The following is a 25,855-nucleotide window of genomic DNA, read 5'->3' as shown; positions in this document are numbered from 1 at the left end:
TGTCACTGCTGGCAGAGTGTGATTAATGGTGCAGGAGCACGTGCTGCTGTCACAAAGCAGTCTCTAGGGACACCTGGAGGTCATTCAGCGCTCTCTGGAAGGTTTCCTGCATGTAAGTCATTCAGGAAGTGCGTTTTCTTGGCTGGGTAGGTGAAATGTTACCTGACTTGTTTCTGCTAGCCCTTGCGTTGGGCTCGGGGAGTCCCAGAGGTGATGCTCTCTGATCAGCTCAGCCCTGAGCTCACAGAGATCACAACACCAGGCCACCACGGTGCCTGTGGGCTGTGAAGCCCAGCTCACAGCACTGCGTCTGAAGAAGGAATGAGGCAGTCTCCTGAGACTGCAGTTTGCAATTACTTAGTCAGTTGCTCATTCCTTGTTGAAATTTGGTGACCAGCAATGTTCATTTTAGCAGCTGCAACTAATTTCAGATGACTTTTTCTCTTCGAGCCCTGCATGCATGAGAGGGACAGCCTTTCACATCACAGAATCACAGAACTGGAGGGGTTGGAAGGGACCTCTAGAGATCACCGAGTGCAACCTCCCTTCAAAGCAGGCCCCCTACAGCAGGCTGCACAGGCAGGCGTCCAGGTGAGTCTCAAGTATCTCCAGAGAAGGAGACTCCACAACCTCCCTGGGCAGCCTGTTCCAGTGCTCCCTCACCCTCGCTGTTAAGAAGCTCCTTTGCATATTGGTGCAGAACTTCCTCTGCTCCAGTTTATGACCGTTTCCTCTTGTCCTGACCCCACAGACCCTGAAAAGACGTTGGCCATGTCCCTTTGTCTCTCAGACTTAAGATATTTGTAAACATTAGTAAGATCCCCTCTCAGTCTTTTTTTCTCAAGGCTGAACAGACCCAGGTTGCTCAGCCTTTCCTCAGAGGGGAGATGTTCCAGGTCCTTTATCAGTTTTGCAGCCCTCTGCTGGACTCTCTCCAGGAGATCGCTGTCTTTTCTATGAAAGCCTATAACTGGACACAGTACTCCAAATGAGGCCTGATCAGGGCTGAGTAGAGAGGGAGGATCACTTCCCTTGACCTGCCAGCCATGTTCCTTTTAATGCAACAATACATCCTAGACAAAGACACCCCAGACCTCACGGTGCCAAGGGAAACCCCAGGCCGGGCCAGTGGTCACCCTCCCATGCTGTGGCCTGCTGAGGCCGCCAACACCCTCAGCTATTAATGCCGCTTGCAGTGTGAATGGCACTTCCAGCCAATTTCCCAGTTTCATTAACATCATTTATAACAAATGGGGTTCAATAGGATAAACTACAATGCATTACTTATTACACTTATTATTGTGACAAGCACAGGTTACAAGACATTCGCTAATAAGGCGCTGCCCCTCGTGAAGCCGAGTTGCGCAGCGCAGCAATGGCTCCCAGTTCTTAGTAGTCCCAAAGCAGCGTGGGATCTCCAGGCCGCGATGGGGGAGGACCGCGGGATCCCGTCCCGAGCAGCAGGCCTTGGGGCGCCGCGGTGGAGCGCGGACGGCAGCAGCAGCAGCAGGACAGAGCCCCTCACCCAGGTGGGAGAGAGGGGCGCTGGCAGCGGGGCGGCGTGCAGGAAGGTTGCAAGGGATTTGAGACACAGTTGCACAATTTCCTTCCGAATTTGCTCTGAGAGCCCCGGTAAGTATCTCCACGTCTCAGTGATGTAAGCGATGGCCTCTCTGCTGCAGGAGAGAGGTTGGTCATCTCCAAGGCACTTGAGCAGGCAGGAGGCTCGTCTCTGGCTGCACTGCAGAACGCCATCAGAACTGCTGTGTCTTTGGTGTAACGGGCCGAATACTGCCTCGAGTTGTCTCCCATCTCTGTGCATCTGTCAATCAAAGAATTACATTTGTGTCCTGGTAATCATTACCCCAAACAGGTCTGTGCGTTGTGGAGTTCTTTCCAACAGGATTTTCCCCCTGCTCTAATTTTACCAATGTACCAACTTGCAAGGACCAGTAGAAGTGAACCAGTGCAAAGACAGCCCGTGGTGATCTCTTTCTCTTAACTGGTGTGGAATACAAGTTGTACTGATACGAACCCCTTCTGACAAACTAATTATGTGTGAGGGTGTTACATTAACTATACTATTTCAATTGTAAGGGTATATTTTGTATAGACAAAACATATGCCCTCTGTGCTCCAAGATTCTGTCCTGGAGAACTTTGCTAGACAAATACCAGAGAAGCGTTACTTTGTACGTTGCTTCAAGTAGAGTGAGGATGTACATCTCTACAACTATGGCATACTTGGATCATCAGGAACGAGGGAGGAATCCCTGTCAATTCTAGTCTGCAGATCATGCAGTTATTAACCCAACTTGACGTGGGAGTTTTCTCCCTGGACTTGTTGAGTTGCTGAACTTTCTAGCTTGTGCGTTACCTTTGCACTGCCCTTTTTTGCTGAAACAGAGCTTTTACTGCCAAAAAAAGTCACTGAACCAAAAATGCCATGAAGAGTGCAAACCTTGTGATGGCTGAGGATTTTTCTTTTTTTTTTTTAATTTATTATTACTTATTCTCCCTTTAGGCCTTTAGAGAGAGGGGGCTACTGAGTGTTCCGTAGTGTTCCTGTTCTCAGTGCCAGCTGAAGAGAACTCTTTTTACCTGCTCTTTCTGTTTTCACCTTTTACTGACCAGCCCACACATGAGCCATGCTGTCTCCAAAAAGTCTCTAACTACGTACCATAATAACTATGCGCTAAGCCCTCTTCCCCCACCTGCTCATTGTCATAGTTTTCTTACCACAGTAAATTTCTTATTAGCCATGCTTACATGTATGTATCTGTCTAAAAAGATGTGTGTCTAAATCTGTAACATAAACGTCACAGCATGTTGAAGTGCCATCTGTAGCTATACCCACTTTTTTTACACACTCTTACCCACTGTTTTACACACTCTTAAAACAGAAGCAAAGGGCATATAGAATTTCTAAGTATATCCCATCAACTCTGCTACTTGGTTAGCTCCACCTTGCAGCCCACAGGTTAGTGACAGTAAAGAGAGAAACCCTAGCAAACACTTTACAAAGCAGGGATAGCAACCACCAGGGATCCAGGAAGTTGGTCATCTATGTCGCGATGACCTGCATGGCTGCAGTTCAGTGGAGAGGGTATACACTCTTGCTCAGAACTCTTCAGGTTTTAATCCTCTCCCTGGAGTCCCTTTGGCTGCCAGGCGCATCAGCTGGTTGCCAAGGTCACTTCTGTTTTTTTCATTAGAGGCAATGGTTGTTGAAACAGCATATCCATAATACACACCCTAGCTGTTGGGTAAGTGGCAGATGATCATGCAATTGTCACACAGCGGGCTGCTAGGTATATTTGGCACTGACTGCATGGTGGTTCTCTTGTCTGAGCCGACCCCTGTAAGTAAGCCTGAATGCCCAAAAGAAGCAACAGCTGAAAAGGTTTCTCCTCGTCTCCCAGCCATGCATGTTTCCCTTACCGCTGTGCTCACGTTAACCATTAATGCCAAAACCTCGTCAAGCAGGTTATGTCTCAAATGGGTGCCACTAAACAAAAAGCAGCAAAAAAATTGTTCTGGCTTCTTACAATCTGGAAAAAGATTCTGAAGGCAGACAGATCTGTAATGCCAGGGTAAATCAAGTCTTGGAAAGTCTTCTTTCCATTAGGGAATTCTGTATTACTGCTCCAAGACAACATGTTACCTCTGCTACCCTGCAGAGGCAGAAATCCAGAGGCACCAGAAACTCTCAGAGCTTCAAGGTTCATATCACACCTTAGTTGCAGCATCAAAGACGGACACATCATCTGTGGCAGGATAAAGCTTCGTGTCGGTTACTATTAGCTCTCCTTCCGTGAGAACTTCCTTCCAGTCCTGATCTGCACCGAGACACACAAAGTCCCTATCAAGTGCATGAAAATTAGTTTTAAACTCTACTTGGCTAACATGGCATGTGTGATATTGAGATGGTAGTAAGGCCTGACTTCCCCAAAGCTAAGGAAAGCACTAAGATTGTAGCTACAACTACCACTCAGAGATCGCACAGTTTTAGCTGAAATTCAGGCTTAAATTTTTTAGTAAAAAAGGACAAAATGCCAGGCAACTATCCACACTAAAATAGTCCAAACCAGCAGTCAGCTGATGTCTGGTTTCAATTCACCTAGTAATTCCAGGAAACTCTGAGGGAACATACTGAACACACTGCTACTGTACTGAATATTAGCATGCTCAGAGGGAACTTCACAGAAACTCTACTAGAAAAGCAGCGTCCCAGGAAGATTCAGATAGCTGTGCATTACAAGCAGGTAATCTTATTTCCGTGAGGAATCATCCAGGATTTAAAGTGGCTGCATTTCAGGCTTTATCTTCCAAGTAAGCTGTCAGCAGATCTCTTGCTCCTAGGGATTCTCCAGCACGGTTTGCAGCACAGCATCCCTCCACCCAAAGCAGCCAGACTTCGATTGATAAGCTTATTGCTAGCAGTGAGGACACATTTATGCCACTGAATGAACAGCCGCTGCCCTCCTTATAAGTCGCTCCGTCATTGGTGAATTTGGTCTCATCACATCACGCTCTCTCAGGAGGCACCTGAAAAAGGAGAATAAGTAGCAGGAAAACAGGAAGAAAGCCACTGAGTACATCATCTTTCCCATAAGACTGTCAGCAAGAGCCCTACAAGAGCAGGAAAACAACACCTAAAGACCTGCTCCTGATTTCCTTTACTGAAAACATTTGGCCTTGGCAGTGAGATTAGGCAGAAGACTGAAAATGAGCACTCTAAGGGCACAAAACAGTCATTCTGATATTTTATCTACTACTCATGTTTCAAAAAGACTTCAAGAGGCAAGCAGGAAAGCTTCACATTGTCCCCTGAGACAGGCACAGCAGGCTCTGTTAAATTTGAACAGAACTCTCAGCAGGCCAGTGAAGATCTATGATTTCTACTAAACAAAACTCTTGTGATTTGTACTAAAGCAAGCATGCATATCAGAATCGGTTCATCCTATTTTCCAGTAAAACAGCTGTTATCATTACAATAACCTTGATTTCCAGCAGGTCACTTAGGTGTCCATTAAGTATACAACCAACTGGCAAGATGCCACAGTTTAAGACAGAACATCTGAAAATCAACTGCCCTTGAAAATACGAACGAATCATCCACACTGTAGGACTGCACTTCTGGAACAGACAGCTATCGCACTTTCCATCTTAGTTAAGTGTTACTACATTTAACGTGAACGCTTGTGTGTAATTTCAGCACGGACGTTGTTTGGAGGTGCTCTGCTCCATCCTGATTCTAAAACAGTACTATCACCACAGGAAGAAAAAATGACCAGGAAAAATACTCACTTAGCGAGGTTTTGTTTGGCTTGGGATTTACAATTTAAAGCAGCGTGAATCAAGAGCTGGCTGAAAATATCTCTCTGAAAAAAGAAGTTAGTAAAGATCTCAGTTAATAAGTAACTTTGAAAGTACTGCTGGTTACAACGTCTCCTTTACCAACAGCCCCCAAGGGAAGTTTTCCTGTTGATACCTTGAATACCAAACACTGCTGCTAAGTGTTGGCAAACAGGATTCAGTCACAAGCACAGTTTGGTCCTTCCCTCTTCTAGGAATCAAGGGCTCTTAATAATGAAAGCACCTAAGGGAGGCTACTGAAAGTGGACTGAGTCACATCTCCTATTGATGTCCTTTACCTGAGCATTACTGCCTCCGAGCTGGACGAGTTGGTAACGGATCGGGTACAGCAGATCTACAGCTTTGTCACAGTTTCCATTTTCAAACTCCACCAAAGCCTGCAATAATGGCAACCCCACGCCAGGAGCCAGAGAAAGCTCATGGTCTTCGCCAGGTTCTCTGTACAACGAGAAAGTGATTAACTCTCATAAATCCAATCAGAAAGATGCATATTTAATGCCAGCCTGGCACTGCCTGCAGAAACAATTATTGTTTTGACTCAACCAAGCCTGATAGTTCAGGTACCACACTTACACGGTTACTTTTGGTGAGGTATTTTACTTTCACCTTTGTATTACCCATCAGTCAATCAGATTTCAGTCTTCTGCACACATTCGCACGTGTCACAAGCAAAAGCCTTTGCAACATATCATCTTGGCTGGGAAAAAAGCCAGAGAACTCTGCACTAATTTTAATACTGATCAAGGTGTGAGTGAAAATCACAACATTCTTAAGGTGAAAAGCTTCAATGCACAATTCATGCAAATAGGTGAACTCGGAAGCAAAATTCTCAAGAACTATTTCAGCATTGCTTAGAAATCCATTTCCCACACAGGGACTATGACAGTCTCACTACCAGCTAACGCTTAGTTCCTTTCAAAACAGAGCAGAAAGAACCAACACAGACAGCTGACATACACTGCACAATGTCCCTACTGTTATACAGGTGAAATCCTTTATCCACTGCACGTATCATAACTTAGTGCGAACACACAGCTACAAAATACAAAGCAAACGTTCCGTTACTGTCTGTGACAAACACAAGAGATTCTTGCTTAACACAAACAGAAGCCCCTCTAGACATTAACTCATAAATATAATTATAGGGATGACCAAAATGGACACTGGTCCATTTAAACCAGGCCTGACCCAGTGACACAGTAAAGCAGAGAGGATCGTGTGGGAGCCCTTCTGCAAGACAGAGAAGTCATCACTCAGATGCTCAGAGGCCAAAATATTTATTCAGTACAGGACTGTAATTCACTCAACCTACTTGGCAAGTGCTTGAAGAGTTGTTAAAAGCTCATGAGTAGTTTTGTGGTCTTTGGCTCCAAGTGAGGACATCAGCATGTGTGCATCATTGAAAAGAAGAACGTGATCTTTGGTGTGCTTCTTTGCACGCTTGAGGACATTGTCCCACCTGTCTCCAAGCTTTACACCTATGAGTAAGAGATATTTTTTTAATAGAAATACCACGAGCAAGAGCATTGCTTAATAGTATGTGTCAGTATCACCTGCCATGGATAGCACTGCTACTAAGCTCAAAAAGGCAGTCTGTGATGTGGCAAAGTTCTATTATAGAGTAATGTGTAGTTACAGCCTGCCTTATCCGGGCAAAGGGGTCACTGACTGTCAGCAATTTATCACCAACATTCTAGATTGCATTATGTGAGGATCTCCCCCACACTTGTAATGGAGAGAAGAATCAGAAGAGCAGAAGTGAGAAAGCTTGTGGAATCACATAAAGACAGATAAATAGGTAAAACTAAAGCAGAGCACGTGAGCCAAGCCAAATAAGAAATTCATTCCCTACTCTGCATTGGCAGGCAGATGGGAAGTTCAGCCATTCCTAGGGAAGCAGGGTTTAATGATGTGTAATAGTTTCTTGGGAACACAAACAATCTAACTCTGAAAATGTCCCCCCTTCCTCACCCTTTCCCCAACTTTTATTGCTGAGCAACATCTCAGGATCAGCTGTATCCTGGCTGTGTCCTCTCCCAAATTCTTGCGCGTACCCCAAGCCTATCTGCAGGCAGAGCAACATGAGAAACAGAGAAGGCCTTCACACCACCACAAGCGCTGTTCTGCACTGGCTGTAATATCTGAGACATCAACACTTGCTCTGCTCACGGATTCACAATGCAGCACTGCAAGAGTTACTATGCAGAAAACTAACTCTATCACAGCCAAACCAATTCAGCTTACAATTACAAATTTCACACACTGGGGCTTTACTCAAGAGCAGAATGGCAAGATTTCTTCTGTAACACTGACCAAGCTTGCTCTGTAAGTATCTTTAAACACTCTTCTGTCACGCCTGAGTGTGTGTTGGAGGGGGAGGCAAAAAGAACACTGTTCTCCATACTGTTTAATAAGAATTACAGTTGGATATACTACCTTCCAGATGCAGCCTGTACAGCATCGAAGAGCTATCTACTAAATCCAGCATGCTTCCACTTGACAGGAACCGGGGAGCTATCTGTAATCACAAGTGCTCATAAGGTGTGCTACCAGGAACTTACTCAGATAATCAAACTTATGTGCACAGTACGAAAGTAACATTATGTTTTCACTCAATCCAAAATACCTGTCTCAAAACTGCACTGCTAATTGTTCCCACATACAGCAATTTCTAATGAAAAACGCTTCCTTATTGCTTCACTTGTCTTGTTTTATCTGTTATCAAGTTCAACTCAGTAAGCACAGAGGGTCATCAAATTAGGTTTTTTTTTTGTTTTTTGTTTTTTGTTTTTTTTTTTCCCCCTAATCTTATGCCATAAATATTACTTCACTATGCCAGAGTTGGTAGACAGGAGTTTGCACGACAACTTTATTAGTGACAACATTACTTTTACAATCCTTACAAATATATGTTATCCTACCAAATTTGATTTTATTTACTAAGATTGTGTTGAAGTCTACGCAGTACAGAACCAGAGCATATGAACTAGAAATGCAAAGACCTGCTTCTGTTAATATCCGAAGTGCAAAATCAATTATTCGTATGAATAACTTGACTTTGTATGACAAACATTTTACATTCTTTTAAAAAGCTTTCTCTTTTTTCCCCTCAAAAAAAAAACCAAAAAACCTGAGACCTAAAGAACACAAATAAGAGAGACACAGGTTTTTGGGCATTTCACCTGGTGAGAAATCACTTTCCTAACAACAGATGTAAGTATTACGTATGCACAGCACACTGTGGTAGGTTTCAATTGCTTGCAGAAGGAAGAAAACACATATCACAATCTGAAGCATGCCCTTCAATAAATATAAAAGACTCACATGGTTGTCATAAATTGTCAAAGCAGCCTCATATTCCCCCTGTAAAAGCAAACAAGGACCGTGTGATTAATATTCTGGTAGACTAAGCAAGAGTGATGGGTAGCAACCAAAGATAGAAATACCATTAAGAAATGCCATAACATTACTTCACTGTCTCATGACATCAGAAAAAAAAAAAAAGAAAAAAAAAGAGAGAAAAGACCAAGATAAAGCAGGATTTACTAGCTAAAATAACCAGTATATTTAGTTTTCATTCAATAATGAGAACAAATACTGGTGCGTGTTACACACGAGAGAGAAAGATGAGGTTTCATCTCTTTCTCGTCTCCTTTTCAGAATTCTCAACTAATGTCAAGAGCTATGCTTTCTATGTCATTAGTACCAAACATAAGCAACTGACACTATGTTCTGACCAAAGGATGGCACCACTTCAATGAAACTGGGTTCAATTCATTAAGGAGACAAACGTGACAAGGACTAAGCATTATAAAGTCCAGGGAAATTCTGCTTTGCAACCTGATATGCTGGGCAAGTTGTAATCGTTACAAAACAGTTTCACTAATTTCTACATCACTTTAATAATAGAGATTAGTGTCTTTTTTTTAGTTAGTGAATTTTGAGGTCAGCAACTTCGTACTGAATTTGAAGAGAATTTTCTCTAATTTTTTTTCTAAAAATAGGAGAGATCCAAGTTCATATTTCCATCAAATAATTGTGCCAACTGTAATCAGTGAGATTATTTCATCTTCAAAGATGGAAAAATCTCACAGCAATCCTTCAACATTCTAGCAAAGATGGATTTTTGTTCAGTGTAATTAAAAATTGTCTAAATAATGGTACTACAGCACTACCTTGTAAAAACATCATTGTGCTTTTTTATAACAATACACCTTGAAATACCTGGAAAAAAAAATCCCTATAAATGCTAGGATTGCCTTTTAACTAGCATTGGATGAATTATTGTCTGGACCAAAAATCATCCATATGAAAATATGTCATACCTTTTCTACAAAGTATAAAGCCCAGTGCCAGTAATTATGGCAAGCAAGCATATCACTGCCCTGCAAAAAAGCAAAAGGAGAGAAATCTTATGATTTACAGAATAACTTCTCATTTCAACATATCTAGGCAGATTTCTGCTTTCCTCTCCAACAAGCGACTGCTTCAAAAGACAGGACAGACAAGAACTTCACATCAGCTGGCCTACAGGAAATCTCTCATTGTTACACTCGCTGCTTTCCAATTCAGGGAGACGCTACAAAAATCAAAGTTTCCCCCAAGTCTTTTTCCATAAAAGAACTGCGCTTGGATGCCTCAGGAGAATTCACTCTTCTGCAGCACTCCTTAAGGAAAAAAATCCAAAAACTATCTATCACAAGAGTAAGATCTGCCTCCTCTAACATGTAAGGATCGTGGCTGAGGTAATGTGGCTAGACAGTACATAGGAAAGGCCCGCCTCATGAGGGCCTTCATCCTACTCACCTAGATTTCCATCTCAGATTGAGTAATCACTTCTTAAACTTACGTCTTACTACTGACTACAGAATAGATACCAAACACGTGGGCAGTTCCTCAGATGAGATGAATATTCCCTGAATGGTACCAAGCTTGCACCATACTTCCCAACTGACACCAGGAGTTCAAATGCTCTTCCCTAGCCTGTACTTCATACGAATTAGAACATGAGATTACCTCACTGAATAAAACAAAACCCCTCTTCTCTTTCTGACTTGTAGTTCTGAATGAGATTAAATTGCTAGGCAAGAACTGGCCTTCCAGAGTGCTCAAATCACTAAACAGAAACAGGCTATGAGAAATTACGGCAACAGTTCTGGAGAAAAAACAATCCCACCTAAGACTAAGCCATACTAGCACAGAGGTCCCTCTGCTGACCTGATTTAACCCCTCTGATTTTGTGCTCAAACACATATAAAATGATAGGCAACTGCGTTTCTGTGAGACGAACAATAGAAACTATCATGTAAAGAACACCTGCACAAAATCTCAGGCATTTTCAATTTGGCATCTGAGTAATCTCAGTAATGATGACTTGAAGTACGTGCCTTTCGTAATAGAAATTTTATTGCATCTTGCTTCAAAATCGACATGATAACAGCACCTCAAGTGAAGTTTTCTACTCATTAATGAAACTTGCGGTGCTTGTAACACGTACAGACAGAAAGGAATTAGATGAAGAAGAATTGCAGGACTTGGCTGGAGCAGGAAAAGATGACCTAAAAAGTTATTTTTCAGAGATGCTGTGACAAAACTTACCTTCCAGCTGTCTTCTGTTTCCTTCATGAACGCCAACCCTTTCTCCACCTCTGCTTTCATTTCATTTACGTGAGCTACAGTATGAACAGACCACGCATCTGTCCGATCTATATCCAAAGCCTAAGAATGAAAAATGGAAAATGTCATGATTCTCTCAAACTGGCAAGTAACCATTTATTACTGGTGACGGGGAAACAAGAGACTAATTTTATTTGCTGTATATTAGGTACAACCCCGTACTGCTCCAACCAGCTACGCTTGGAAGACTGATTTGGACAGAAAGGAAGAAAAAGGGAGCACATGACAAACAATTCTAAAAACATTTTACCATCAAGAACGGGCAGTTTACCTCACGGGCAACCTCCTCTGCACGATCAAAAAGGTTTGTTTCCACGAGTCCAAAAGAGTAGTAGCCCTTCACGTAGCTAAGTAAAATGGAAAGGAACAACACTTTACCCATTTAGAACTAGATTTAAGCAAGGATTGAAAAACATACTAGAAACAGCATTTAACTCAAAACAGTCCTTGCAAACTACTTCACAATACTGAGCAACAGGAAGAGCTCACGGCCTACCTATTATAAATGCGTGTACTTAACAACAGACCAACCCTCCCTCACGCCCAACAGATATACTAAAAACGTGGAAGGTACTGACTGCATGGCCAAAAGCATCACGTGGAACCGGGAACACAGCTTTTTCAATGCTGAATTGTAGCTAATGGAGACAACATTTAGACTCAATGCCTCCATTCCTGCAGTTAGCCTCAACCACTGTTATGCCATTTTTCAAATTCAGTGTGTTTTGTAACAAATTGAATGTTACCAGCAAAGGAAACAGAAAGCACCCACAAGTGACTTCAGATTTATATTTCCAGTGTGGTGAGTGGGAGACACTCAAAGGCCACACATATGACTGCAGCCATCTGCACTTTCTTCACTGCCCACGACACACAAGCACCTTCATGCCACGTGGCTTTTTCAAATCAGTTGAAGACAATGTAAAAGCAAAAGGCACCATCATTAAGCAATAAAGACCCAATGTCCTGAGAAGCTTGGCTGTTCTATGTCCTATGAACATACCCGATGCAGTCATTTTAAGAAATATTTAACTGATACTGTATTTGCAGAATCACACAGGGCAAAACAGTACAGGATATTTTCTTTTTCTGAAAATATCTGCTTAGTTATTGGTTTCAAACTCAAAAGGCAAAAAAAGTTTCTAAAACATGTGGAGTATAATGCACCTGAGGAATAAAGATTTGTGGGTGTGGGTTTTATTTTTTGGTTTTTTTTTTTTTAATATATAATTATTTTTTTGCCCAAGTATAAATTCAGATGCAACCCCACATGCCTATCAATTTGAGGACACACAATAATTGCCAGATTTTTAGATAACAAGGACAGTTAGGTAAAGGGGTATTTCCCACTGCTTTACAATTAATTAGACAACAGTCAGCATGCACCTCTGTAGCATCGTGCCAAAGAAATTTACAAAAACCCAGTCCAAACTGCTAAGACCTACTTCCTGAACAAATGACATTAGCATATATAAGAAGAACAAAGGATATCACATTTTCTTGAGTTGAGATAACTCTGATGACACTGCCTTCTGTGCCTTGAGACTGCACGATGCCATTGTTTCATTACTAGGTTAATATTCAGTCTACATTGTCTGCACTGTTTGTGGAAGAGAAAATTCTGTCCTGGCACTCAAGAAATGAGCACACAAGAGCCTGAAGGCATTTTGCCACTGCCTTTGGTGAGGACACAATTCTACCTTAGGCATTACATGACACGTGCCTTATTTGACAGCAAAAATCACTAAATGTGCCACCGCTCACTTCTGAAAACTGAACAAAACAACCTCACTAACAGTGTCAGCAGGGATACAGGGGAGATGTTCAAGCTGGTGTCACCTATAATTCACTCGACTTCATTTATAAGCTCTAAATCTTGTCTACACTTCCGTTTCTAACAAATCCTATTATTTAGATGCGTGGAACCTAAAACCTAGAAGTATGCATACATCAGATGCAGAGCAATTTTGAAAATGAAGCATGACCTACCTGCTCAGAGGAACATCAGGTGTCCAGAAGGGAAAAACCCGAGCAACAGAATCTCGCATTTGTATTTGATATCCTAAGTAGAAATAAGTGTCATGGGAAAATTTGAGGGCTAGCAAGTCAGTTGGATGGTTCTGTAGAATCTGCTCCCATACATCACAAGCTTTTGGAAGCTGCCTATAAACAAAAGTTTTGATCGTTGAAAGAAGACATGCATACCTGCCCCTGCTGTTAGTTCTAAACTCCTGCTATTCTGAAAAAGATTCAACAACAAATGCCTTTTTCTTCTTGAACAAATTTTAGTTAAGTTTGTTTTTTTCTTTAAGAAACAACGACATTATTTAAACAGGGCACTTACTAGGGAATCACATTAAAAAGCATTCTTACAAAAGCTGCAAAAGGCAAGGAAAAAGAGACAAGAAGAGCAACAAAGTTGAAGGGACTGTAAAACAAGACATTTCAGGAGCAACAGAGGGAACAGGCTGTTCCGTTTGGAACTCCCACCTGAAAGGAGGTAGCAGTCAGGGGGCTGCCAGTGGAACAGGTAGCCCTGGGAAGTGGTGGAGTCCCAACCCCTCCTCTCCCAGAAGTATTTACACTAGAGAACCTGGTATAACGACGGAACTTGGTAGTTCAGCCTGATCATCTTGAAGATGTTTTACGTGCTAAGCCATTCTATAATTTGATAATCCAGAGTCACAGGCACACAGACACCTTTGTTCCAATGGGAACTGAATCCATTCTAGCAGGGCTTCAGTAGCTTCCTCTTTACCTTTGCTATGAATTATGTGAGGTAAAGCCACGTTCACTTGTTTGATGAATTATAAAAGTGAATGACTACTTCTCTAGAGTGCAAAGAAATTCATCGTACTGCATGGAACAATAATGCTTCACAGAACTGCTGATAACTAGCAGCTCCCACTCTACTTCCTGACACTAGGAGCACTGGAACAGGTTGCCCAGAGGGGCTGAAAAGTCTCTTTCTATGGAGATATTCAAGACTCATGTGGACTCATCTGGTGGTGGACTCAACAGTCTTTCATGGTCCATTCCATCTCCAGCAATTCTGTGAAAAGGACGTTTGAGGATTTGCTTGTGTGGTTCAAAGAATGTATTATATTACAGCAGAACTTAGAGTAGTTGTACATAAAAGTATCTCATTTCTAAACCCTTTACTCTGCTGATGTAATTAAGACAGACTTAAAAAAAAGAAGTGCTAAAGATATGACAGAGGCCATACTGAACTTCCCCTCCTACAGCACTGATGGCCACACAATTCTGGGAGACAACAGAACAGTAACAAACACCTGATCCTGATTTTTGCTACATGACTGGTTAGACTGCTAGCACACAACCCTACAAGGCAACGCCTTGACCTCTGATAGCTTAAGCTCTTCACAGTACTTTTCGTGACAAGAAAGTGGAGAACAGAAGAGCAAATGGGACACAGCGTGAGGCAGCAGTACACAGCAACAGACAGAAGGCCTTGCATGACAAAACCAGCTATTGTCCTCTTCCACACAGGCCCAGCCACTTACCCACTGGCAAACATGTCCAAGGCCAATACGTGAAGCTTCTCCCGCTCAGTCAGAGGCTGAGATCTTGACAGCGTCATCATTGTTTCCAGCGCACTGCCCAGATCTTTGTTGAGCCGCACTGAGCTTCCAGTGCCAATAAGCTCCAATCCATTAGCAATGACATGTCCCATTACTACGGAAATCAACAACTGACATCATGAGCAGCACAGAAATGCACATAATTCGTCTCTATATGAGCATCAAGAGGTTTGGGTTGGTCTGGTTGAAAACGGGTCTCATTTGTAGTCAAAGACTCATAAGTTCAACTTTTCATTGCCCTTCATGACAGGCATTACAAAAGACTTGAGTGAAAAACATGGAAACATCACCACAGCCTGCTCTCCCTTCTAAAGACGAACGACAGAATTTTATACCACACACCAGTTGCTACTTGCCAAAATGAGGTACAGCGAACACAAAGAAACAGGATAGAAGGGCTGCTCCAAAAGTAAAACCTCCCATTTTATTACACTGATCCACAATGTCAGAGGCAAATGTTGGTATAGCAGTAGAACTTTCCAGCCAATATTCTGTAACATATTGTTGTTGTGTGACAGATGGCAGCAGAGGGGCAGTCAGATAAAGCGGTGTCTGACATGGAGGTGCGTATGAAGCAAAGCTGTGTCCCTGAATTGCTCCACGTGGAAGCAATGGCAACTCCTGACATTATTGATGCTTGCTGAACACTTATGGAGACCAAACAGTGGGTGTCAACACAGCGAGTTGGCAGGTGATACATCTCAGCAGAGCCAACAACAGGCCACCTCTGCTGGTGCAGACTTTTATGAGCGTAGCACACACGCTGTTGGTCTTCTCTGGAGAAAATCCATAGCTAATGGCGGTGACTAGAGAAGCCGAGAAAACCAACAAATTAACGTGATATTCCATCGAATCACAGAATCACAAGCTTGGAAAGAACCTATGAGGTCATCTGTCCAACCGTCCTCCTTTCACCATTACTACCACAGCTACTAAACTTATCACTCGTAGCACCTCATCCAGACACCTCTTGAGCACTGCCAGTTACAGTGACTCCACCACCTCCCTGGGCAGGCCAGTCCAGTGCCTGACCACTCTCTAAGAGAAAAAGTTTTTTCTTACGTCTAGTCTAAATCTCCCTTGGTGCAACTTGTGGCCATTTCCTTGGGTCCTATTTGCTCCCTTGGAGAACAGGATGACCCCCCTCCTCATCACAACCTCTCCTCAAGTTGTGAAGTGCAAATGAGTTACGTCAAGCAGGTATTCCCTTTACGATAGCGCTGGGTGCATGGGGGATCACTCCACCAACACACACACTGAGAGAAGCTGTGACTACATATTTAAAGGTATAGTGTATAAATATTCACTGTCTCCCAAAGACACGGGCAGAAATTCCAAGAAATAATTAACATCTCTGGTGGTCATGGGATGAAGGCTAATAGTCATTCTCACTGTAAATTTCCAACGTTTGGGCTACCCCCTTCCATATCAGTTCCCACTGGTGTAGTGTTGAGCTGAGGCATCTGTTACAGCTGCTGTATCTTCAACAACAGGACATCTATTCTAACTTTTTATCTTCACCTGATGATAAGTTTCACGGTCTCCACATTTCATTCCTGAGTTTCAAGCCTCCTCACCATCAGCTTGTAGCCGTTCAAGTTATGCGAAAGGCTGTTCTCGTAACATGGAAAAGCTGATCTCATGATCCACTATGATGAAAAACTGTGTTTTGTAGCAGAAAAAGAGTTACATTAAATTGTGTCATTGTGCTCCTTGAATCCATTGCAGTTTAAGTGGAAATAAACAGGAGGCATTACTTTTGGAGTGATTTACGTATCATCCAGCACTTCCCATGCTAACAGTTAAAGGTTACACTTACCAAAATTCGGATCCGCAGCCTTTAACTTGGAAAGACACCCTTCAATGCCTCCTAGATTCTCATCGTTGCGCCACGTCGCATACTGCAAAAGAGAGAGACAGTGCCAACGACACTGGCCATCTTCTCATCCTCCCACAGAATGACAGAATGGCTTGGGCTAGAAGGAAACTCCAGATTTCAAACCCCCTGCCACTGGCAGGGTTGCCAACCAGTCAAACATGCACCAGATCAGGTAGCCCAGGGTGCCAGGCAGCTTAAAGTTAAAGGAAGCAAGACAAAAGAGAATCTTTACACTTAGTACACCATTTTCTCATCTTCCAGACAGTCAGAAATTCAAAAATCAGCCACAGCAAAGACTACTTGGTGCACAACACCCTCCATTCTCTTGCTGTTGCTTTATGTCATACCTGGCTTAGCGTAGCATCAAATAGTTTACAGGCTTCGTTGCTAGCGGTGGACAGCCCAAGTCCAGCATCCTGCCAGGCCTGCACCAGAAACAAAAAAGAACTGCTTATTCCATGCACTGCTTGTCCAAACGCAGCCACAAACTTCAAAAGCAATGATTTACTGATGCTTTTCAACTATTTTTTTGTTGTGTTCCTGTGCTGCACAGACAACTTGAGCAGCCACAGAAACATTTTCTGCAGCCGTAATTACAGATGACATTACATTACGGCAATCAACTCCGTTAGCTGTGGTTAGCAGTGGGGAGGAAGAACCAACACATCATGAACGGCAAAACTTAACAGGCTACAGACATCAAAATGCAACAACGGTTCTCAACCCATTATGGTTCCCTTTTGACAAGTTTCTCTGCTGCAGGTACACCTCACGTGGAATTGTCACATGCTGAATTTAGGCCCTGGTTCTCTACACGTGACAGCAGCGCAGTGTTTTCCCACACAGGATGGCAACACAACCACAACTTTGTCACCTCACAATCTCAGGTGCTTCTTTTCCCAACTTAATCACACATTGAGTGCCATCCTTGTCAAAGCTTTTAGGTAGACTGGAAGACATTCTTTAAACAATAGTCTAAAGCTTTCCCTCCGAAATGTGATTACAGGCTCACATTCCAACCATTCAAGTACCGGAGAGTTCACATTACGCCCTTGCAAGTACTCTACAATATAAAATCACGAACTTGGTTTTTCTTTTTTTCAGGCGTGAGTTCAGAAACAGCAAGAAGAAACTGGCCGAGAGAGCAGCCAAGCCAGGGCTGCAGCTTGCAGGTTTCCTGGCTCCCCCCAGAGGGAAGGGGCAGGACTCAGCCCGCTGCTCCAGCCCCAGGGCGAGCGAAGCTCCCCGAACCGCGCCTCTCGGGACGACCCCGGACGAGGCCGCACGAAGGCAGGGCCGGCTCCTCGCGCCCCTCCCAGCCTCAGCGGCCGCAGCTCCCAACCGCGGGCTCCTTCCCCGGCCCCACGCCCCGGCGGCGGCCGAAGCAGGGCCTGCTCGCTCTCGCCGCCCGCTCTCCCGGCAGCTGCGGGACCCGCGGGCACAGCGGGCACAGCCGCCCGCCAACCTGCGGCCGCGGAACGGCCCCTCGGCTCGGCGCGGCTCCGTCGTTGCGCCGCTCCTTTCCGGCCCAGCCGTACCTTGCAGTCCCTCAGCGGTGCCATGGCCGTCCCGCAACCCCTTCTCAGCCTTCGCCCGAGCGACTCCGCGCTTCCCAGAGCACGCAGGAGAAGGGGCCGGGCCGGGCCGGGGCGGTCTGCGGGGCGGGGCGTGCGGGGCCGCTCCTCCTCTCGGACCGCCGCGCTGAGCGCAACGCGGTGCCTGCCGCGCTGTGTGCGGTCCGTGGCCCCTTTGGGCAGCCCGTCCCAGGGGCCGTCTCGAAAGCCGACGTGGTTCTTCTGCAAGCCGCGCCATGGAGGAGGGCGGCAGGTACCGGTCTGCACGCAGAACGTTCTGGCCGTTGGCTAATAATTGGCGCTACGCAACCGGCAGCCGCCGGCAGGTCACGCCGCAGGACGAGCGCTTTCCCTCGCCCGTCGTCCGGCCATGCCCACGCTGCTTTTTCTGCTCCAGCTGCTCACCTTTGCCCTGCAAGCCTTGCGAACCTTCTCCCCGCGCTTGCAGCCGGCGCCGCTGGCGGTCACCTGCCTCGGAGCTCGCGGACGCGGCTCCGAAGGGCTCAGCGGCGAGGGATGGCTCTCCTGCCAGGGCAATGGCAACTTGCGACTGGGGTACCTGCCAGCCCCGGAAGCGAGAGCGGAGGCAGAGAGTAAAGGGAGGCAGCCTGCCTCCCCGCCGCACTGCCGCTGGTACCTGAATTGGGATTGGGTGAAGAATACTTTCTCCTGGTCAGGTCAGTTCACGCTCCCGACATGCCTCTCCCCGGGAAGCGCTCTCCGGCCCGTGGCCCCCAGTGTCATGACAGTGCAGTGCTCGTCTGCCTCGTGCGCTGCACCCGAGTGCCTTTATCACAACTTGAACGTCGAGATGTCAGCAAGGTGGGCCACCCAGAGTAGCTCACACGCGTCCCGCGATGGCACGAGAAGCGTCGCATGTCTGTTCCGTTGCTCTGCTTTCCCCTGGGATCCTGAGGAACACCAAGGGTTCGTGGCAAAAGTGAGTAGCAACCAAAGTGGACTGACACCAGCTCTCCCGAGAGTCAGGGATGACGCTTCAAAAACAACAGAGCTGGCAGTGCTTCACCAGGAAGCAGCCTGCAAATTAAACTCGGTTACGATTCAAAAACCTCCTCTTCACACCTCTGTCATACGCCAGAAAAAGGGGACAACGTTTTACCTGTATGGCAGAGGGGACTGGAACCTCCGCTTGTCCATAAAGGCTCAGTGGATATTCTATGCTGTGAAGGACATGAAAACCAATCCAGACTGGGACCAACCTTTAAATATATCATCGATGCACGGTGTCAACACAGTGCAGTTAACGGTTCCCAGCTGGACCTTGGATTATGGAATGTATCAGGTCTATTTTACTGATTCAGAATACGTGCTCGGGACCAAGAGATCCTTCAGTAACACAGACAGAGTTTTCCTCGAGATAGAGAGAACTGATCTTGTGGCAGGCATTGCAGGAGGCGTCTTCCGGACAGTGGGCTTTTTTGATAATTGGACTCTTGATGGCTCTGTGTCCTATGACCCCGATTCGCCGGAACGACTGAAGGGAATCACGTTTACGTGGTACTGCACTAAAAAGCTATCGGACTATGAAAGCATGAGAATTGGTGCGGGAAATAAGTGTCATCCAGCCCAGAGGGATTTGAGGTGGCTGACATCTTCAGGAGCTGTTCAAGTGGTCGCACCGGAATCGCTGCCGGGAAACACTGTCTACCACTTCCGCTTAGTCATTCAAAAGGACAGAAGAAAGAGTTATGCCGACCAAAGCGTGAAGGTGCAGTCTGGCTTCTCTCCTCTCCTGGATGTGGCGTGCCTTGAAAACTGTGGCAGCGCTGTAATTCCGACAGAGAGGTTTACGTTGTCAGGCAAATGCCTCAACTGTGGAACGAGCAGCCAGCCAGTCTACCACTGGTCGCTTTGGTTGAAAAATTCCACAGGAATTAGCTTTGACTGGTCTTCCAGAACCACAACAGGTAAGTCTGATGCTTATCTTTCTGTACATGCTTTGACTTTTACCAGTACTGCAGATTAATCATACATACTGCTACTAAAAGTGATTTTAATGTGGGTTATTTGGCTTATCTTGCAGCTTCTGCGCTAAACTACATCGAAGCCGCACCAATGCTCCCAATACCCAAGGCTCAGTTGAGGGAAAGCCTGATTAAGGCAGCCCTGAATGTTTTGGTTGAGAGCACCATGGAAATTAACCATGTGGTAGCCTCTCTTTTTAAAGTCACAGAGCAACCTGAGGAAGTGAATGCTCGATCACAAGAGATTGCCATTACAAAACTGACTGAAGTAACCGGGGTCTTGAAAACACAGAGGAACAAGAGCCACTGGTCTGAAGAAGCAGAAATTCAGACCAGTGGAATACTAAAATGCGTGTCCAACATCCTGAGAGCTGCTCTTCTGCATCTCAGGAAGGTCAGTGTTGGTGCAGTCAAGCAAGTCTTTTCCATCATGGAAAACTTAACTGAGATTGTCTTCCAAGGCAAAGTCCCTGGGGAGGAAGACACTATCATGGAAACCAGCAACTGGAAGATCACTCTGATGAAGGACAAAAGCTGGGATGTTGCAAATGCTTTCTCTACCACAGAAACCTGCAGGAATTATTTCTATCCAACACTAAAAAATGGAAACTCTTCAAGATTGTCTTACGATGCAGTCATTTCCACTGCCCTGTTTGAGTTTGATGAAAACCCTTTCCCTTGGTTGAATTATACTTCAGAAATTGCAACAGACATCTTGGGCTTCAAAATGACAGAGACCAAGGCTAATGGGGATCTGCTAGGGATCCTGCCTGAAAAAGCAAACGTTCTTATTGCAAGGAAAGATACCAAATCATCAACGTTTCAGTTAGCAATGGGACCTGATAAAACACAAACCTACACAACTGGAGGATTTAGTCTTGAAGTGAACAAGGATACCAAGGTCATATACATCCAGATCCTGACAAAATTAGAAGTGGCTTTCCAGGTGCTAGTGTTTACAGGCACTAATGTCACTCAGAATTTTCCCATTGCCTCTTTTGATGCTTTTCACAACATGACAACGGTGGCAAGCAAAACCAAGGCAGTTGATGAAGAGTGTTATATCAAGGCTCCTTACATCATCTGCCTCCCAGAGTCAGTGCTGAAAGTCGCAGCTCAAGGAAGCGGTGCCCAGAGCCGGAAAATTTCCATCGTCTTGCTGACCCCCTACATCACCAGGTATCCAAACATGAGGCTGGTGAGCATACACATTTTTAGCGATCACTGCTTGTTTCTGGGGGGAGTTCAAAATCAGTGGAGGGAAGACATATGCAGATTTGGTTCCCTGACCAACTGGCAACGGATACACTGTGTCTGCAGCATGAAGCGGAGTCACAGGAGCCGGTCAGTCCTCACTGCCCCAAATACAACGAGACTTGACATCAAGTTCCTGGCAGCCAAAGTCATTGTTACCCCCAACACAGTAGATCTTAAAAGAAACCTAATAGCAGACATCCCTAAGAATCCCGTGACTCTTCTAACAGTGCTCTTCATTTTTTCAGCCTACTTTCTTTTGTCTCTCTGGGCCGTGCGAAAAGACAGGGCTGAGATGGTCAGCAAAGACAAACTTATAGTTCTGCCCGACAACGACCCCTTTGATAAAGTCAGCTTTTTGGTCACTCTGTACACCGGCAGTCGCTGGGGAGCTGGAACCAAGGCAGATGTTTTTCTTCAGCTCATCGGGCAGAACGGCACAAGCGATATCCACTGCTTACGGCATCCACAGTTTCCTGCTTTCCGTCAAGGAAGCACTGACTGTTTTCTCTTGACTACGAAGGAAGACCTGGGAGACATCCGCGCCTTCAGGGTCTGGCACAATAACAGAGGCCCATCGCCAGGCTGGTTCTTAAGCAGAGCCAAAGTTGAACATGTGTCTGCTCGGAAGACCTGGTTCTTTATGTGCAGGAAATGGCTTGCCCTTGACAAGGGAGATGGCTTACTAGAAAGGACATTTTCTGTCACCAGCCCAAAAGCACCTCTATCCAGAAAGGACTATTTTTTGATTGATCTGGCCAGTGGTCTGAAAGAGGGCCATCTGTGGCTCTCCGTTTTTGCCCAGGTTCTCACTGGCACTTACAGCAGGCTCCAAAGGTTATCTTCCTGTCTAACAATATTATTATTAAACCTGTTTGTTAACATTATGTTCTTTAATGCTGACAAGAACGAAGAATCTCCAAGACACCTGAGGTACTTGAGATCAATTGCCATTGGCATTGAATGTGCTTTGATTACAATACCCGTGGAAATGATTATAATGGCCTTATTTAAGTATTCCCAGAAGAAACCAGAGAGAAGTTTGCAAAAGAGGAAACTTTCAGAAACGTCAGCACAATCTGGTAGCATTAGTTCCCCGGAGAACGCTCCTGCTCACAGCAATTCTCAGGGCCCGACACATTACAGAAAGACGAGAAGCCAGGGAGCTCCCCAGAACAGCGGTAACTTCCCAATTTCAGAAGGAGGTGCAGGAGACAGGAAGCAAACAGAAAAGATTTCCCCTCCAAAGATTAAGGCCTGCCAGAGAAGACTACCGTCAAATTCCAATTTCAGCAATAACTACGCAGAAGAAGCAGGTAACTTGCAGGAAGAAAGCAAGCTACTCAGCGTTACCTCTGTGCCTTTTTGCAAGAGACCACCCATAGTTTTCAGTTGGTGGTGTGTCTATCTCTCATGGGCATTAGTGATAATTGTAAGTGGGATATCGTCATTTTTCATTGTCCTGTATGGTTTGTCTTACGGCTACCAGACTTCGCTGGAGTGGCTTTTAGCGTCGGCAACCTCCTTTATTCAAAATGTATTCTTTGTTTCAGTCATAAAAATCAGTTGTTACTCAGCTTTGAACACAATTCGTCCAAAATACTGCGAAAACATTCCATGGTTTACCCAGGATTTCTCTTCTGAGATTAAACCAGATAAGGAAGCAATGAATGAAGAAGAGATGCGAGAGAAGCACTTTAAACTTGCGCAGATCAGAGACACCAAGCAGTATAAGCCTTTAGAAGACTGGGAAATTGCAAAGATGCTGGAAACGGCAAAAATTAAAGTCAAGGCGTTCGTTTTCATAAAAGATGTTATCGGTCACCTTGTTGTGTTAGCAATTGTCTTACATTTTGCTTATTCTACTGAGAACACTAACAGTTTCCACTACAACCAATTTGTTCGGAACCAGTTCTCTCCCAGACTCCCTGCTGTGCTTAAGCTAGAAGATATTTACATGTGGGTGAACGACACCTTCTTGCCTTTGATCCACAACGACATTCAGCCAAGTTTTCTTGCCGACAGCTCATCCAAAATCATCGGTTTGCCCAGGATGAGGCAAGTGCGGGCTAAAGGTACTGAGAAAACGTGTTTCTACCTTCACAGCTTTGTAAATAAATTTGTGATCAGTAAAAGCCACTGCCTTTGCAAATACGGCAGGGACATCGAAGAGAAAGGTGACTATGCTGGCACATGGACAGAAGTTGCCAACCGTTCTTTTTCCAAGGATACCAGCAGTTACCATGGGTTTACTTACCAACCAAACAGGACTCCCTGGACTTACTTCTCATACGGAGATTTGCACACGTATGGACCAGGAGGATACACGTTTTACTTTTTCCCTGAAGAAGGAAGACATAATTCAACAACTAGGCTGGCTTTGCTACAAGAGAGCAACTGGCTTGATGAAAAGACCTTGGCCGTGATCATCGAGCTGACTATGTTCAACTCTGATGCAAATCTCTTTTGCAGCATCTCAGTCGTATTTGAACTGTCTTACTTTGGGATCATAAGACCAACTTTGTCAGTGCACTCTTTTTCTGTCCCCATTTTCCATCAGCAAACAAAAGGTCAACAGTTGTTTTTCCTAGCTGCTGTTGCCTTTCTGCTCGTGTACATTGCAGACGGCCTCTACAGTGTGGTCCAGGGAAAAAAATACACTAAAAATATTTCCAGGACAATCAGCTTCATCTTAAAATTGGCATTCTTCCTGCTTGTTCCCTTCCAAGTTTTCAAGTTCAAGATGGGAGCAGATATCGTTCATTTTTTCTTACTTTATCCAAACGATTTCATTCCTTTTCATGCAGTTTCTCATCTAGATCAGAATCTAAGGAATACTTTGGGCTTTTTGGCATTTCTTGCAGTTTTGAAGACGCTAAAGTATTCTCAGTTATTTTGCGAGGTGCGTCTGGCTCAAAGATCAATCTTGGCAGCCATCTCCTCTATGGCCTTTGTGGTGGTGGTGTACTTCTTTATCTTTATGGCTTTTGGCTACCTTGTGTTTGGCAGTGTTTTCTGATCTGTAGAACGACCAAAAGAAGTGACCCCAATCTTTGCCACGATGTGCCCAACGGGCAGGTTGAGAGGACAGTTCAGTGACTTTTGGGCCTCAAGAAAAGAAAAGTAAATGGAGAAAAATGGTTTATCTTGTAATAAGAGCAAAGCAAGATTTATATTCCAGACCACCTCTACTCCAACATTTATGTTTCAAATAAATGCTTGTAAATTATTTTCTATTTGTTTTTCATTGATTTTGTAAGATTTACACTTTTGTTACTGACTGTACTGAGATTTTCTCAGCTGAGACAAATTCTGCTGAGGATATTTTGCACCCATTTCAGCGCTCCATGTTGCAGGGGTGCAGACTGCTGACCCAGCTGGGAAGGTAAGCCCCCAGGCAGTTGGTTGCTCACTGCCTATACAGCAGGATGGGCAGGGAATTGGAATGGCAAAGCAAGAAAAAAACCATGTGGGTACAGTCTGTGAAAGATGATTTTCTAAGCCCCTCTCTCTATTCTCCCTGGCTCAACGCTTCCTTTGTGAGGCCTTTTTTGGTGATAAGACTCTACCTGAGCACTGGGAATTATCTAAGGGGGGCAAGTGGTGGGTGGCACTGTGCCACAGTACTTGTGCTCATGATTGTAGAGATCAGCAGAAGGGGGAGGAGCAGCCCTTGTTGGGGGTGTGGCTTGAATGAGCTGACCTCTGCAAAAGGCAGCAATGCTTGTGCAAGAGAATAAACTACAATGTATTATTTGTTAGATTTGTTATTGTCAGCAGTACTGGTCTACAGGCCTTCGGTTAATACGGCGCTGCCCCTTTAAGGAGCGCGGGCCGCGTCCCCTCGAGGTGACGCCTCGCAGTCGCGGCGGAAGCGGCGCGAAGCCGAGTTGCGCAGCGCAGCGTAGCTATGGCTCCCACTTCTTAGTAGTCTCAAAGCAGCGTGGGTGCCGGCCGCGTGCCCGGGGTCTGAAAAACGCAGCCGCTTTTCTCCCTGGCGGCCGGGATCTCCGTGCCGCGTTCGGGGAGGACCGCGGGATCCCGTCCCGAGCAGCGGGCCTCGGGGCGCCGCGGCGGAGCGCGGACGGCAGCGGCAGGACGGAGCCCCGCGCCCAGGTGGGAGAGAGGGGCGCTCGCAGCGGGGCGGCGTGCCGCCGCAGTGCCCGGCGCCAGCGAGAGGGGTGCGGAGGGGCCGAGCCGGAGAGCGGCCTGCTGCGCGGCACGGGGCTGCGGGCACAGCTCCCTCCTGTTCTGCGGGGATCTTCGTGCAGACGCGCTCCTTGTTCGTGATAACGCAGCGGCCGCGGGTTGTTTCTCTTCTCTCGGGGCTGCAGCTGCGGGACGCGGCCCTGCAAAGGATTCCGGGAGAAGTGAAAGGCGGTCCGACGGCAGCGTGCGGCGATGCTCGTGGTGGTGCGCAGAAGAGGAGCTGTAAGGAGCCTGGAGGAAACCTTGGTGTCCTGTGAAAGCCGGGGGTTTCCAGCGTGAGGCTGCGCCAAACCGGCTG

General features: G+C 45.4%; 3 protein-coding genes across 4 annotated transcripts in view; 2 read left to right on the top strand and 1 right to left on the bottom strand.

Annotated features, from left to right (window-relative positions):
* The first annotated feature begins 1,563 nt into the window (after positions 1 to 1,563).
* Positions 1,564 to 25,855, top strand: part of CDPF1 (cysteine rich DPF motif domain containing 1) — a 44,160-nt gene continuing 19,868 nt past the window's right edge. Inside the window, exon 1 of the mRNA XM_090147523.1 lies at positions 1,564 to 1,632. The gene's annotated coding sequence lies outside the window, so the exon portion shown is untranslated. The remainder of the gene's footprint in view (positions 1,633 to 25,855) is intronic.
* LOC149919719 (tetratricopeptide repeat protein 38-like) lies at positions 3,548 to 18,322 on the bottom strand. Of its 2 annotated transcripts, XM_090147518.1 has the most exons (14): positions 18,074 to 18,322; positions 16,883 to 16,960; positions 16,476 to 16,557; positions 14,579 to 14,750; positions 13,044 to 13,217; positions 11,326 to 11,401; positions 10,977 to 11,096; positions 9,704 to 9,763; positions 8,703 to 8,741; positions 7,815 to 7,896; positions 6,691 to 6,856; positions 5,657 to 5,816; positions 5,310 to 5,383; positions 3,548 to 4,547 (listed from the first exon to the last, which is right to left on the bottom strand). In XM_090147518.1, exons 1-14 carry the CDS (start codon positions 18,095 to 18,097, stop codon positions 4,454 to 4,456), a joined length of 1,401 nt encoding a protein of 466 aa, XP_090003644.1. In that variant the 5' UTR covers positions 18,098 to 18,322; the 3' UTR covers positions 3,548 to 4,453. The 2 variants fall into 2 exon arrangements, with proteins under 2 accessions (XP_090003644.1, XP_090003633.1); XM_090147507.1 differs by lacking the exons at positions 16,883 to 16,960; positions 18,074 to 18,322 and adding an exon at positions 16,178 to 16,318 and having other exon boundaries at positions 16,476 to 16,558.
* On the top strand, positions 18,236 to 24,531 carry LOC116241683 (polycystin family receptor for egg jelly-like). The gene is given in 3 exon segments (XM_090147470.1): positions 18,236 to 18,469; positions 18,472 to 20,037; positions 20,154 to 24,531. Coding segments are annotated over 3 exon segments (5,904 nt in total). The 5' UTR covers positions 18,236 to 18,345; the 3' UTR covers positions 24,368 to 24,531.

The sequence above is a fragment of the Phasianus colchicus genome, chromosome 1 (genome assembly GCF_987193195.1).
Source record: "Phasianus colchicus chromosome 1, bPhaCol1.hap1.1, whole genome shotgun sequence".
Taxonomy (NCBI): Eukaryota; Metazoa; Chordata; class Aves; order Galliformes; family Phasianidae; genus Phasianus; species Phasianus colchicus.
Note: the sequence above shows the minus strand (reverse complement) of the source record. Positions and strands in the feature narration are given on the sequence as shown.